Genomic DNA, 16,377 nt, shown 5'->3' with positions numbered 1-16,377 from the left:
ATATTCAAAAGAATTACTTTTATTTCTTCTTCTAGCACACAGAGAAATAATATTTCTCATGGACATAATTAAAAATCAAAGGTTCCATAAATACAAATACCCAAAGATAATACAATATTATATAGCTATATTATAATTAGAATATGAAACTTTACAATTATATAATTGTAAAGTTTCATATTCTTCTCTAACTTAAAAATTGTGAATAAGGCCATGTAAAATGCACAGACCAGTTATTTTGAGGATTACTTTTTCACCTTTATTGGCCAGTGAAATAAGACAGAATCCTATTAAAAACAATAATATTTATTCTGTCTTTATTATTTTTTATAAATAACTCAAGGTAGGGAATATACCTTTTGCTCCTTCCTCCTCCTATTTGCGCTGCAACAACCCCCTTGTGATGTGAGTTGGTCCAGAGAAAGTGACTAGACAAACTCAGTTTCTAGCCTGATGCCTTAATCACTAGTTGAGACTAGCTCATGCTATAGATTGAGAGATCATTTGGCCTAGAAGTAATTTTAAAAATCAGGGTCAGACTCTGCAACTTGCCAGAAGAAAAATACCGTAACGCTTTTTCTTGGACCACACATTGCTATACGAACAGCAGCAAGCACAGTGTAAAACCAAAGGACCTTGCAACCAGACATGAAAAATGCCAGGAACAGCAACAACAGCACAAGAAAAAAAATATGAATTCAGCAGGATTATAGTTGATTGATATGAGAAGATTAAGACCACTCTTCCCTAGGGCTCCTATGTTCTTTAAATTATAAGTAGTGTTTTCTAATGTGAGGTGGTCTCCTAGTGTCCTTGCCTTTTCTGGTTGAGACAGCTAGCCTGAAACCTGGTTAGACAAAGGAAGCCATCTGTGCTCACCTACCCAGGTCTTGGTGATACACACCAGGGACGTCCTCTTCACCATTATTAAGCTGTGGAGGAGCATGGTTTTATTACAAACAGGCCTGGGCTTCAACAGAACTAATTGGAGTCTAAGGACTCCAGTAATCTAGCATCCAAGATCCTGGATTAAGGTAGGTGGGGAAGGGCAGAAGAAAGAATTGGAATTTAGAACATAGAATCATAGGTCTGGAAAGGACCTCAGAGGTCTATTAGTTCAATCTCCTGCTCAAGATAGGAAACTTTCTACCATCCCAATCAAATGGTTGTCCAGTCTATTTGTGAAAATCTCCAGTGATTGAGCACCCAACTCTGGGAGGTAAGCTATTCCGTTAATTGTTCTGTCAGAAAATTTCTCCTTACTTCTAGGTTGGATCTCTCTTCAACAAGCTTCCACCCATTACTTGTCCTGCCCTCTGGCTCTTTGGGGAATAAGTCAACCCCCCCTTCCCTGTGACAGTCCCTCAAATACTGGAAGACTATTCTTTCCCTATGATCCTCCCCTGGCCTTCCATCATATCTCCCCTTTTGCTTGTCATCCCCATTCTACAGTCTTCTAATGCCTTTCCCAGCCTCTGTTTCTCACACCCTGCCTTATTGCTGATTCTCAGCTGTCTACCATTTCTTCAGAATGGGGTACAGGAGACTAACTTACCACCCTGTCCCCAAGAGGTCTTCTCATTAGATGCCTCTCTGCTCCAAGTCTCTCACTCCTGCGGATGGGGCTGCTCCCCCCTCCAGTTTTTTTTTTTTTTACAAAAAAAGCTTTTCCTTTGCTCCTTGAATAAAAATGAATCTTCAGCACTTTAATTTTACATCATTCCAATGAGTAGATTTGAATTTTCAAAGCACTCTCTCTATAACTACATCCAAAATTCAAGACATTTAGAGCCCAGTCCAACTTTAAGCACCAGATTATTGAACAAAGAAGATTAACGATAAAGGAAGGACTTCAAGGAATCAATGAAGAAGCATATGTAGCATGAAAGATTCCAAGTTATTTTTTATATTCAGGATTAAAGGAACTCAGTGAACTTAAAATTTTGTTTATGGGGCACAATAGAAAATGTTGTTTAGGCAGTAAAACTGCCTAAAATTTTGGAATCTTTAGTACCAAGACAATCAATATTGTATCAAATGCAGTAATGATCTAATGCAGTGGTTCTCAACCTTTTTATACGGCGACCCCGGTCATAAGCAGGCGGCGCGCATGCGCGGCGGCACCACCTGCGCGGCACACATGCGCGGTGCCGCCCCCTGCATGGCACGCATGCGCGGCGGCGCCACCTGCGTGGCGTGCATGCGCGGCAGTGGCCCCATGCGCCATCCCCTGCGTGGCGCCGTCCCCTGCGCCGGCTGACAAAAAAAATGGAGGATCGCGTTGTTTGGCGACCCCCGTGAAATGGTCGTTCGACCCCAAATGGGGTCACGACCCACAGGTTGAGAACCGCTGATCTAATGCCACTGTTTCAAAGTTTTATTATGTATGGACCACCATCTCTTCATCAAGTGTTGAAGACTATTTGATAAGCCAAGGCTTAAGAACACGGCACTCATGCTATACATCTTTCTTCTAGCTGTCATAATACCTCACCCTCAATTAATTAGAATATTTTAAAAATTAAAGTGGACAGCCTCTGAGAAGACTTGAACATCTTTTCAGGTTTAACAAATTTCTATGATTTTGGCTTTTTAAAAATAAAGTTATTTTTATTCTGGCATCCGCATAGGGGACTACCCGAAGTGCCCTCTTGGACTGCCAGTAGTGAGGAATCAATGTTTTACTGCTAAGAGTTTATCTTATTTATAAATATTAAGAACATCCTTTTTGAACGTTTAACCTCATGTATAGTGGAAAAGAAAGCATAATTCTAAGTTTATTTTTGCCTCTGCATCCAATCTACCTCATGTTTGAAAGCTTCAATATTTCAGAGAACTCTCTTTTCTTTCTAAATGGAGGAATTTGGATTTTTTTTTTTTTAGTTTTCTTAGAAAAAAAAAATAATTTCCTATTTCTGAGAAATAAAAAGAATTCTTTCCTGAAAACTGCATCCAGCTTCTAAACAAGTTTAACTAGGGATCAGGATAATAGTAACTCTATGAAAATTATATATTGTCCACCCAGCAATAAACACATCATCTTAATTTGATTTTCACTTCTATGACAATCTGAGGTTGAAATCATCAGGACAAAGCAAGAGAAGAGTTCACACAAAAGTTCTCATTTTATACTGTAGTTCAAAAGCTATAGCAAGCATCTGCAGGAAAAAGAGGCAAGGCAATGAGATTAAAATTAGGGTTAGAGGAAAAAGACTTCTCAGTCACACTTGAATTGTTTTATTTATGAATTGCAAAGAAAAGGCCATTTTTAAAAGTCTGAAGATACAGTTATGAAGTTTTGCAGGCAAAAGCTTTGGCAGTATAATTTTGACATAAAGAAAAGAGGATTATAGAAGCATGAGAACGACATTAAAATTGACTGATCAAGCATCAAGGAAATTTATGTTATTTCTGAGACAAAAGGGAACACTAAAACTAAGAAGGCTGGAATCTGAGGAGCACATCAAGATTCACACAGCGTTGCTATTTCCAAAATGAAATACACCTAATACAAGCAGAAAGTATTCAAATCATTCCTGAACACTGAATCCAACTGCAAATTTTATTCCTCTATTTCTACTTATTTATTTCTACTCATATAATTCCCTTTAGCCTATTTATCTTATTTTACTGCATGAATGGGACGTCTTATATATATATATATGTCCCTGGCATCTTATTTTAAAACCTCAGTGTGCATGGTAAACTAGGGAATAGACCATAGCAGCCTCAGACATAAAATTGCTTCTAATTCTCCATCCACAGGTTGCTATCAAAAAACAATCCACCCACTGCCAGTGGCATACTTTTCTGATACTTTTTCCAGCATTTATTACATCAAGAAGTGATGAAAATATCCAATTGCTCACAAAAGCAATCTGCCCAATGAGTCTGACATGCCACATGTATCAACTTAAAAGAAAAAGTGAATCAAAACCTTGATCCTTATGAAACTGGCCTGCAAAGTGGTTCAAAATAGATTTGCATGCAGATAGTGATTTTTAATTTCGTGTGATAAAGTAGAAATTTACTTCACTTATATTTCAGTTGCATTAAATTTAACCACTTAAGTGTTTAAACCCAAAGGTTTATTAACAATTTCCAGTTCAAACTTTCCTTTTTAAAGTGCTGTTAATAAAAAGTTGCCCAACTAACTTACCACAGCATTCATGTGGTAAAAGAGTTTAATTGTAGAGCCACACTCTCTCATCTCCACAAAGAAATAAAGTCCTTTCTGAGTCAGATTAATTAAAATAGTTTTTAAATGAAGGATTTGTTTTTGCTACCTCATTGTTTCCTATTTCTGAGTCCCCGCCTTCATATTGTCTATCTTCAGTCCAACAGTCTTTTCTCTCAGTGTGTTTTTCGTCAGGTGATCTTAGCATGCTTAGGTTACATTCTTCCTTAAAGGCCATGAATGTGGGAGACATCTTGTTAATATAAAATAAACAGTTTTGACCTGATTTTAGAGGAACTTCATTACAGAATTCTCTTACACAATAGTTTTCTAATGCATTGCATCCAGGATTTGTTTCATCTGTTGCATCTGATGGATTATTTTGACCTGAAGTTTCAGAAACAGCATAACAATATGGCAAAATATCCACTGCTTCTTTGTCATTACTGGATGTCATGTGGTTTGGATACACTGAAGATGTATCTGGGCTCAGATAAAGTTCTCCAAAATTATTATGTGGAAGAGATGCTGATTTTGATTCGGGATGATCACACTGAATTAATTTTCCTTCTAACATAGCACTCTCATTACATCCGGGTTGTAACTGACACTGCGTCCTTGTCAGTGAAGTGTTATGTCCTATAAAAGATAAACATGCTCTTGAGGGTGTCTCAGAGTTAAATGATACAGTTGGAAAAGTTCTAACTTTCCTTAAACAGTATCTCTCAAATGTATCTGTCTCCACTCCAGTTGCATATGGCTTAGCATCTAATTCCCTGTTGTATTTCATAGAACCGCTCCTCTCTTGACTTTTTGTAACCCAGGTTGAAATACTTTGACAGCAAACTCTTTCCTCCTTCTTGTTGATTTTCATGCTTTTTATATCACTGTTTCTGTCATTTGGAGCATACGTGCCAGAAGAATTTTCATTTCTAGCAAACATCAAGTCCTCTGGTGATGGTGTTCTAGTCTCGGCCTCAGTTCTAGTATCATCTAGGCGCTCTTCATATGGTGAAGGGTTCTCATACAATGTTTCTTCCCACATGTTATCAGAACTGTCTAGATACACAGAGAGAGGCTTTCATTAAAACCATTTTTTTTCTCCTGCCCCCTCATCCCATCCTGCATTTGTTAGTGCTCTGAGAATTAGGAATTAATGTGGGGTGCTATTATCAAAAATTAAATAAGGAAGGGTCACTTGAAAAAAATATCAAAATATTGATGGCTTCCCATGATATTTTGCATGCCAATAATCTTCCTATCATTTCACAATCTGGAAGTAATATCTGGATAAGATTAGGCTACCTGGATAATTGCCCATCACCGCTTATATGCTTGCTTGAAAACTTCAACATGTCCACAGTGCCAAGCTGGAGGCTTGGAAATTCATATTTCCTTATAAAAAGAGAAGACTATTTCAAAGTACGGGTAATCCTTAATTTAGAACTGATTGTTTAGTGATCATTTGAAGTTATGACAGGCTTCCCCTGGGCTAAATACTTGTGTCCCAGATTTGAAGTTTTCACTGCCTTCTGTCACATGATTGCATTTTGGGTGCTTGGCAACCGGCCTGCATTTATGGACATTTACAGCATCCTGGGGTCACATAACTGTGATTTACAGTATTTCTTGCCAAAATCTGGCATTTACTTCAGGTTTCTGAGGGGAAAAATGCTCACTGAATAAAATGGATTCGCTTAATGACCACAGTGATTCACTTAACAACAGCTGCATAAAATGTCATAAAACTGAAGGTGATCATGTGGTGACCCACTTAACAACTAGCATGACTTAAGATTAATTTCGGGCTCAATTCTGGTCGTAAGTCAAGGACTATCTGTATCTTTTTATTTTATCCTGTACATAAACACGTAGACGTCACTTCAGCTCATACCTTTTTGGATTTCAATTCATGAGCTTCAAACATTATTTTGATATTATCACTCCAAGGGCCATAATAGGCATCAAACTTTTTTTTTTAAAAAAACCTGTACCTTGAAAGGTGCCACATGATTCAATTGAAAGCATTTTTCTTCCAGCAGCCGAAAGGGCCTGGCAAATATCACTTGGGGAGGAAAACTTGAGTTTCTCTTTGCATAATGATATGACAACCTACAATGACAATTATATAGAAAAGACATTATCAGTTATCTAACTATGTCTTCGTATGATCCAACAGATTAACATTACCTTGGAAATTTCAGCATTTTACATTTGCAGCGGTCCTATAGATATCACCTCTTTTCAACTGATAATTTATTACATGTATACAGATTACTATGTAACATATAACATTTGAAAATATTTTATGCTATTCAAAATATAGATACAGTATGATAATAAAATATAATATAGTTTATATTAGGGAAATAACTTATCTGTCTTTTCTGTACCTAAATTTTAGTTAAAATTCCGCCCTTGGTTCATTTTTTAGTAATGGACTTTAAATGAATAAAAGACTTTGAATTAGGTTTGTAATACATTATAGCAGCAAATCAAGTTTCAATGGTAAACATGCAGTATCTCCTAGATACTAAAACAGCAATTTCCGGGAAACAGAAATATAATTAAAAATGCAGTTCAAGACAAAGCATTGCATTTTGCCCTTCAGAGATTTATACTCTGGACTTGGAAAAGAAAAAAAAAAAACATTATAAGTAAACCCAATGGTGCTCACACCTTCACAAGGTTATGATGGTGATGAAAATGGAGAATGAAAAGACCACCGTTGGGTTCTTTTCATTCAGAAGCTTTGTTCAAGGTTGCTCAAGATTTATTCTGGGGAAGGGCTAGATTGATGACTTTCTGGAAGGCTGTTGTGACATATTTGTAAGATTGAAAAGATTTGGGGCCTTTATCTAAATGAAGTGGATTATCTGGATCCCTTCCAGTCTGTATTTAGACCTGGGCACGGGACCAAGGCTGAATTGATTGGTCAGATAGACGACTTAGGCTGAAACTTGGAAGAAGGGTGTATGCACCTTTGCTCCTACAGATCTCTTAGTAGCGTTTAATAGCATCCATCATTCTATTCTTCTGGATTGCATGCAGGGCAAATGGTGATACCATGTACGAAGAATCTTTCTCTGGAGTGTATGATTCTAACCGATGATCATGAGGGGAGATATCCAGTCTGGGGTTGCTCTATTGTATGGTACCCCAATGCCCAATATCACCCATTATATTTAAAATCTGCATAATGCAGCTTAGGTAGATCATCTGTTAATTTAGGATGAGATATCATCAGAATGCTGCAAAAACTCAGCTGCACACCATCACCCCAGGCCAGACATTCACTAGCAGTTGTTATTTAGCATCTGGAGGCATGTGAGGAACTGCACGGGCTAAAATGACTTTAAACTGAAGGAATAGATGTTGAGGGCTCTCCTGGCTCTTATTGCAGCAGCAAGTATATGTGATGGGCAAGGAAGCCTTTATCCAGTTGGCATTTGAAGGTCCAATTGGTTTCTGCGTCTAATTCAAAATGCTGGACTCAGCTAATGAAGCTAATGCAGGTTGGTTCCTGTCTACCTTCTAGATCAGTGATGGCAAACCTTTTAGAGACTGAGTGCCCCAAAACCGCCCCACCCCGTCCCCACTCCACCCCCGCCTGCCCGCAGAGCCACCCGCCTCCACGGCCCGCCGATCACCCAGGGGGCCCTTCAGCGCCATGGCGGCTACACCGTCCGCCCGCAGCCCACAGCATCATTTGCGCGCGATGGGGCACGAGGGCGGATTCTTGTCCCTGCTGCCCAGCTGCCTTGGCTGCGCTGCTCCACATGGACCATGCACAGGGGCAACTTTCCTCTAGGGGGGCTGCTGGTGAGGAGGGGGTCATGGAGGGAGGTGGGGCTGGGGCAATGGCACACGTGCTCACAGAGAGGGCTCCGAGCACCACCTCTGGCACGCATGCCATAGATTTGCCACCACTGTTCTAGATGATCTTCTCCTATTATCCTGTCCATGTATCCATCTTTGGATAGAATGCTTAGACTGTCTACCCCAAGAGAGTAACTTTGAAGAGCTTGCCCCTTGAGCTCCCTTTGCCCTCCCACAATCCTGTCCTTCTACAAAGCCCTGAATTTTACTTGCATGTTTGAGACATTACTAGCTGGGGAGGAATGGTGGGGAATTGAGATTGCTTTAAATTGGATTTGTGTTTTGATTTTTTTTAAAAATTGATTTAGTGCAATGTTATCAATTATTGTGGGGTTTGAGAGTTTGTTGTTCTGCTTTGTAGGCTGCCTTGAATCTTTGGGAGCTGGCAGAGTATACATGTTTGCCATAAACAAACAAATAAAATATGCGTATGAACAATGTCAAAGTCTTTGAGCCAAACAAACCAAGTAAGGTGCCAAGTCTAAAGTGAAGTATTCTGATTAACATTGCGTACAATCCTGACTTATGTTAGCACACAGTTCATTTTTCTTGATATAATTAATTATTACCGTCAGCATCATAACTGCAATGATCTCCTGTTCATTTCCTTGGAATGCGTTATTTTAAAAATTCCATTGAATGTATTTATTTAGAACGTTTGCCCCCTATAAACTCAGGCACTAGTAAGGGAAACATATATTTCCAAATTGTTATCCTTTTGTTAAAGAAGAATAGTAACTCCTATGCGGAAATGACAAACCATATTAATGCCAGACAACATGTACTGTCTGCACTTCTCTATATAACAATAATGCCTATATTTCTAGTAATATTGTTTTACCCATACTCAGCTTCAGCAAATTATCTTCTAATGAAACAGTGAAAGGAAGAGTGGATAAATGTTGCTATTCAACACAGCAAATCAGGTTCCGTTGATAAAATAATTTTACCTCAACATCTGGCCTTTCTTTAGGATTTTCTTTCTGCATTTGTCCAAGCAGAGCATACAGATCTTGGCTAAATTCCAGATCTGCTTCAGTTTCCATTGTATATTCTAGTGCTGCTGTTAAAGTAGCTCCTAAGGAATACAGATGGGCCTGCAGAAATTAAAAAAACAACAAAAACAAGACACTTTACCATGTACCACTCTGTACATAAACCCAATGTAGAACCGGAAGCTTCATCTAATGCAGAATGCACTACGCAGGCAGTTTTTGGAGCTTCACGGTGGCTCCGCTTTTCTGTGAGGTATGCTGGTTGCCAGTTTTGTTTCCAGGTCCAATTCAAGATGTTGGTTATCACCTTTATCACCTTTAAAGTCCTTCAGGCTATCTGAGGAACTGTCTCATTCACACTGGCATAAGGGAACTGCTGTGGACCCCATCAGTCAAAGAGTTTTGTTTGGCGGGGTCTAGAAGACCTCTGGAACATTGTGTCCCCTGAGGTGAGATCCACACCCATCCTTTTGGCCTTCTGAAAGGGCTTCAAGACTTGGCTATGTGCCTGCTGGCCTGGGGCCCCAATGGGGATGTGACATTGGATTAGATGACATCTCCTTTTCTCCCACCCTCCCAAAATGTGTACGTTGGTCTCTTCCTCTCCATCTTGGTCAAATTAATTTTAACTGAATTTTAAATTTAAGATCTGTATTGTTTTAAAAATTTATTTGACAATGGAATTGAATCATTGTAAGCAGCCCAGAATCACCCTTGGGAGATAGGCAGAAAGAAAGAAAGAAAGAAAGAAAGAAAGAAAGAAAGAAAGAAAGAAAGAAAGAAAGAAAGAAAGAAAGAAAGAAAGAAAGAAAGAAAGAAAGAAAGAAAGAAATTCTCATTTTTATGCCCAACATAAAAGGACCTTTATTGACATGCCATTATAGGATATTTGAAATATTTTTAAATGTAACATTTCACATTTCATGACAGTAATGCTTCTTTTTTTTTCTTGACTAAATACTTGTAGGGGAAAATTCTGTATTAAACTAATGTGGAGTCTGGAGTTAGAGCATATCTGGAAAATATTTACCCATTTCCCTGATTCCCCATTCATTTCTTTGCATTAAAATAAGATGTGAACCCCTTACAAATACAACATAAGCAATGAACAACCTTTAACTACTCCTACAATGTCTCAAATGAAAAATATCAGGATTATATAGTTCTGGGAAGGGACAAATGTGGCAGAGTTAATTATACTGAATAATGCATTTATGGATTTATGCATCGCACTAAGTTGCAATATGATTTGTTTATTTTTTATTTATTATGATGGGTACACATGGTCATCAACAGGATGGAAAATAGGATCTGAAACAACTCTGACATATTGTCAACATGAATGAGTCTTTTAAATTCAGATAAAACCAAAGCCAGTAGTTCATCAGATTTCCACTAGGCGGAGCTTTCTTCAAGTCACTTCAAATATTCATTGCAAGTCCAACAGAACAATACAGTTATACTTCAAACATTTTTAAAGAATTATAAATTTAACTAAACTAAATGAGTTAATAGTTCTTAAAAACTCTTTGAATGAAATACAAGGTAGGAAAGAAAAGAAAGAAAGGATCAAACAGAAATTTCCACATGGGGAAAATACAACTTTTACTTATACATAAGCTTAATGAAAACCCCTATTGCTAGGTTTTATAAGAAGCACAAGAGATGGATAGAGGCACAGCTTAATGGATTTGCTACGAAGCAAACCTGTTGTTTTTAATCTTCAGAGAAAAGAAATTCAGATATTAAATGGCAAAATATCTCCTCTAAGTTTTATTGGACAATTCAAAGATACAAACTTCTAAGACATAAATCATTAGCAGAAGACATTTAGGGTTCCCAGAGCTGTAGAGCTAGTCCACTGAATCTTTGTACAAATTCACCCTACACAAACACGACCTTTGTACAAATATACCCTACATAAACACAATCTTTGTACAAATGTACCCTACATCAGGGGTCCCCAATCCCTGGTCCGTGAACAGGTACGGGACCATGGCATGCCACCAACCGGTCCGCACAAACAAGTAAAGCCCCTTCCGTGGGATGCAAGCAGCAACAAACTCAGGCATTCTCCAGTCCATGGAAAAACTTTTCTCCACGGAACCGGTCCCTGGTATCCAAAAGGTTGGGAACCTCTGCCCTACATAAAAACAACCTTTGGACAAATGCACCCTACATAAACACATGCCCCACCCTTTTGTGGTTCTCCTAGAAAACAAGGGAAACTTGATTCATTCCCTTCAGGTAGTCCTCGGCTTATGACCACAATTCAGCCCCAAATTTCTGTTGCTAAGTGAGACATTTGTTAAGTGAACTTTGCCCCATTTTGCCCCCAAAAGCGAAAGGAACATTGGATTCTTGCCACAGTCGTTAAGTGAATCACTGCAGCTGTTAAGTTAGTGACACAGTTTGTTAAGTGAATCTGGCTTCCTCCATTGACTTTGCTTGTCAGAAGGTCGCTAAAGGGGATCACCTGACCCTGGGACCAATATGAGTCAGTTGCCAAGGGTCTGAATTTGGTTCACGTGACCACGGGGAAGCGGCAATGGTTGTAAGTGTGAAAAATAGTCATATGTCACTTTTTTCAGTGCTGTTATAACTTTGAACGGTCACTAAATGAACGGTAGTAAGTCAAGGACTACCTATATAGGTGACAAAACCAAAATCAATAATCAGAATCTATCTTCAAATAATTTTGGAGGGCAACAAAAAATGAAGAAGAGGGGTGATCGGTTCACCTTCTTTATTGGACATGCTCTAGCAAAGGCTTAAATTTAAATGTTCCCTCACAATTCTATTTAAGTTATAGACAAAATACATGTCAGGGCAATGAATACAGCTTCATTTTTTTAAAATCATGATAAAAAAACTAAAATGAATAGACATCTTATCTTAGTACATGCAACACAGTGAATTTTCTAGTATAGTTATCCACAATACTCTATTCGGTGAACTAACATGCTGACAAAAAAAATCATACATATTTTGCAATCTGAAGAAAATTGGACATGAAAGAAATCAAGAGGGGTGATGAGATATAGTTATGGGAAAATGCTATGGTGATACATTAACATTTGGGATCAGATAAAATATATTAAACATATATTGTACAGTATAAAGTGAGTCAATACACCTATGCAATATTCAGAAATACAGCGTATATTTTTGTCACCGCTTTTAAAAGCAAACTTTTCGGAGAACAAAACTTGGCTGAAAAGTAAGTTATAAATATGTTAAATGCAATCAAGCAATAATTATGCTAATATATTTGGCTATTTAGCAGATAAAGTAAGCAAGTTGATCTCAGTACAGAGTTTTATATATTCTTTGAACTGATGAGTTTCTGCGAATGATTACTATTGGTGTCTATAATCTTTTTGGCTCCAAGGGGCTCCAAGTTGTGAACTATTTAAAAAGCAATCAGCTTTACATTCAACAAAAACAGTCTCAATCCTCCAAATATCATTCAGCACTCCAATGGAAAGATAGGTAGTTTGGTGTAGTGGTTAAGGCATCAAGCTTGAAACTGGGAAATTATGAGTTCTAGTCCTGTCTTAGGCACAAGGCAGCTGGATGTTCTTCGGCCTGTCCCTCTCCCTTAGCCCTAAGAAGCGGGCAAAGACAAGCACTTCAGAAAAATCTTACCAAGAAAACTTCAGAGACTTGCCAGGAGACAGCACTTACTCAAAAGTGCATGCACATTTACACACACACACACACACACACACACACACACACACACACACACAGAGAGAGAGAGAGAGAGAGAGAGAGAGAGAGAGAGAGAGAGAGAGAGAGATTTTTCCAAAGAAATTTTTCCTGAAAGAACATGGGAGATTTCTAAGTGATATTTTGATCCTTGTTATTAGCTGGTTGACACTATATGCTTGATGCATACATAATATTCTTCCATCCCATACATTTTATCCTTAAAAGAACCCTGACAAGAACATGACATTAAAAAAATATCTAGTACATTTGCAATAATATGTTATTGTTTCAACCTAGCTTTTGAACACAGGAAAAATTTACAATATAAGTCAATTTCAGATGGATGTGGCTGCTTGACAGAAACTTCCAGCAGAGTGGGAGAAATTTATCTATCGAGAAAACATGAAAGAACCAACTATTACCTGAAATAGAGGTGTGAGACAAAATAGATATTTTAAACAACAAATGGAGAATTAATATAGATTTTTATCTTATTGCCATGGGCCCCCTTTAATTCTCTTCATTTTGCCTTCAAGTGGAATTTAAAATCCACAAACTTCTCAATTCAAGTATGGAATTTCTTTGCCACTTCCTGGACAACAAACAACCATTTCAAATCCAAATGGCAGAAATGCCACCAAACACAGGGTGAAAATTATTTTAAAGTGTTATGTGTATAATTGTTTTTTTATTGAGCTTTAATAAAACAATCCATTTATCATATTACATTCCATAAAATCTATGTCAGCAAAGAACAAAGACACTGGTGTCTTTTAAAAGAGTATGACAAATTTCTTATTCTGATTAAATTTCCATTTCAAACTTATTCAGTGAAGCTCAGCAGGACCAGGGAAAATATGCAAATCTTAACAGAGGACTAAGGGTCATACAAGGAAAGAGATCCTAAAAGCTTGCACACTATTTCTGAGAGAGTATATTAGTTTAAAGGAACTACCTTTATTGGATCAAGAAAAGAATTTAAACACACAATCATAGATTATAATCTCCCTTCCTTAAATCAAGGGAAAATATCATAAGTCCAAAGAAAAGAAAAGGTTAGATGGATCTAAGCAATATCGTTTACAGAAATCTGCCCATAAGCACTGAAACTAAAAGTTGCAGCTGTATACACAGACAGATTTAGGCAGAGATAAACTTAAGGAAAAGCACAAAAAGCAAAGTAGTTTTTTAACAAGATTTTGCAGACACTAGACTAGAGTACTGCTGCAAAGCTCTTTAGAATAATGTAACTATATATGACTTAAGATTGCCAAAAAAGGAAAAAAAGAAATGCTTGCTGTTCCTATAGTTAATTAAATGAGTCACATTTTAAAAGCCTGTATGTTACAATAGCTTAGCTGCTTAGATGTTTTTAACACTGAGGACTCACATACTGAGAACAAGGGAATCCATATTTGCAATCTGCAGTATCAATTTGAATGGTAGCTTTGTAATATGGACAAATGCCCATTTGAGGGCTGAGCTGACAGGAGCAATAATGCTTAAGCCCAGCAGAAGCCTACAGTTGTGCCAGTGAATAGAATCAATCTATTACACAAATCTCAGGTGGGAATTTATGTAGTAAACCTTATTTGAAATGTGCTGTTATCTCTTTTCAGCATTAGTGCAATTTAGGAAGAAAAGAAGGCAAACGGAATTCCCACAGGGAAAATGAAAGCCCATAAAGATGGGAATTTTTAAAAACTAAACAGTTCATAAAAATGCTCAGTGTTGGCACACTGCAAAAATTTACAGTTTAATTGCAAATTCGAGGCAGAAACTAAATAAAAAAACATTGTAACCTACAGTCTAGGTCTTTTATTCCCTTTTTAAATATATACTTATAGGTTGTTCCACAATACTCTCTATTAATCTGTGGTCCCATTTCCTTGAGTTCAGTCTCCAAGGCTAAAGATGCAGTTCTAGAAGTCACGTAGCATGCGATAACACATCAACTGGGAAGATAGCAATAGCACTTAAGACTTATATACTGCTTCACAATGCTTTACTGACCTCGCTAAGCGGTGTACAGAGTCAGAATATTCCCCCCAACAATCTGGGTCCTCATTTTGCTGACCTCAGAAGGATGGAAGACTGAGTCAACCCTGAGCCGGTCAGGATCAAACTGCTGCCAGTCAGCAGAATGGATGGATGGATGGATGGATGGATGGATGGATGGATGGATGGAAGGAAGGAAGGAAGGAAGGAAGGAAGGAAGGAAGGAAGGAAGGAAGGAAGGACAAGTAGCAATAGCATTTATATACTGCTTTTCCCTCCTCACTAAATAATCATAAACTCCATCCTATCTCATGAAAAAGTTTCAACTCATGGACAATAATGTTTATAATAATATATTACAATAGAGCCAGTTTAGTCTAGCGGTTAAAGGCACCATGTTAGAAAGCAGGAGACCAAGAATTCAAATCCCACCTTAGCCATGGAAGTCAGCTGGGTGACTTTGAACCAGTTACTCTCTCTCAGCCCAACCCACTTCACAGGGTTGCTGTTGTGGAGAAAATAGGAGGAAGTCGTGTTGTATACATTTGCCACTTTCAGTTACAGTATTTGTAAAAATAAAGGCAGGATACAAACAAATAAATATATTTCTTGCGAGTGTAATGGAATTATGAAAATAGGCATCCTGGAAAGCAGAGAACATGATGGAATGTGGGGTAGAATGTAATGGTTAAATAAAAATTTGCTGTACCATTTAAAAAGTACAGTGCAAAGAGATAAAGTATTAGATGGGTCAGGCACAGAAGGCAGAAATAAAAGATAGGTAGCTATGATACTTGCTGAAAAAGTCAGTTGTGTTGGATTGTGTGATTAAACAGAACTGCATTTTCTTTTTTACAGAATTCTTACCCCATCAAAATAGCCACATAGGAGATAACCAGGCTGAGGGATGAAATGCGTCTTGACTCACTTCGCATCCACAAGAGATCCAGCCTCCTTCAGTTCCATTAACTCTTTTATCTACCGCTAATTTTCCTTGACCATTAATAGTTCATATTTTTATAGAGAATAAAACTGTACTCATTTGAACAGCCTTGGATCCCGATTTCTTGCACCTGAAAGACCATTTCTTCTCAATATTATCTTCTGTAAATTTATATAAGTAAGTGATATATGGCCATTACACTCCATTACAGTTACATGTCAAGGACTATCTTCATTGTAAAGTTTGAGAACCTCTGATCTATGAGATTGTGCAAAAGTGGTCATCAACAGATTAAGAATATGGCATCATGTTCTATTACACTATTATATCTAACTCAGGAGAGGCTGTTCTGGTTCTAGGTCAATGTTTAAATACAACGGCCAGTGGGATGGAAACTGATCTGATGCTGATCAGCTGATGCTGAATCTATATAACAGTCTATAGATGGGTTGTTTCCACATGTAGAAAACACTTGCAGATCTGCATTCTCATAGGAATTGATACATCACTTAGATATATTCATGGATCTAGTAGAGTCACTAAAAGCCTAATTGACAAAGTCCTTCAGTTGATAAAACAATTATGTCTCCTCCTAGACAGGGGACATTTCAGGCAATGGATGCATGCCCTAATAATTTCAGTTTTTAATTACCGTAATGTATTCTTTGTGG

General features: G+C 37.8%; 1 protein-coding gene across 7 annotated transcripts in view; it reads right to left on the bottom strand.

The window, feature by feature from the left end:
- The window catches only part of KNDC1 (kinase non-catalytic C-lobe domain containing 1), a 75,241-nt gene that overhangs the window by 36,421 nt on the left and 22,443 nt on the right, over positions 1 to 16,377 (bottom strand). For 2 of the 7 annotated variants that reach the window (XM_039337459.1, XM_039337460.1), the window contains exons 4-6: positions 9,007 to 9,153; positions 6,172 to 6,289; positions 4,287 to 5,236 (exon numbers count right to left, since the gene is read on the bottom strand). In XM_039337459.1, coding sequence (XP_039193393.1) covers positions 4,287 to 5,236; positions 6,172 to 6,289; positions 9,007 to 9,153 — 1,215 coding nt within the window. Of the gene's footprint in view, positions 1 to 4,159; positions 5,237 to 6,171; positions 6,290 to 9,006; positions 9,154 to 16,377 lie in introns of those variants that run through there. The other 5 variants (XR_005556060.1, XM_039337461.1, XM_039337463.1 and 2 more) reach the window with 5 other exon arrangements.

This window comes from Crotalus tigris, unplaced genomic scaffold (genome assembly GCF_016545835.1).
Source record: "Crotalus tigris isolate CLP2741 ecotype Arizona unplaced genomic scaffold, ASM1654583v1 scf7180000017678.2327064, whole genome shotgun sequence".
Lineage (NCBI taxonomy): Eukaryota > Metazoa > Chordata > Lepidosauria > Squamata > Viperidae > Crotalus > Crotalus tigris.
The sequence above is the reverse complement of the archived record's forward strand: the minus strand, read 5'-3'. Positions and strand labels throughout refer to the sequence as shown.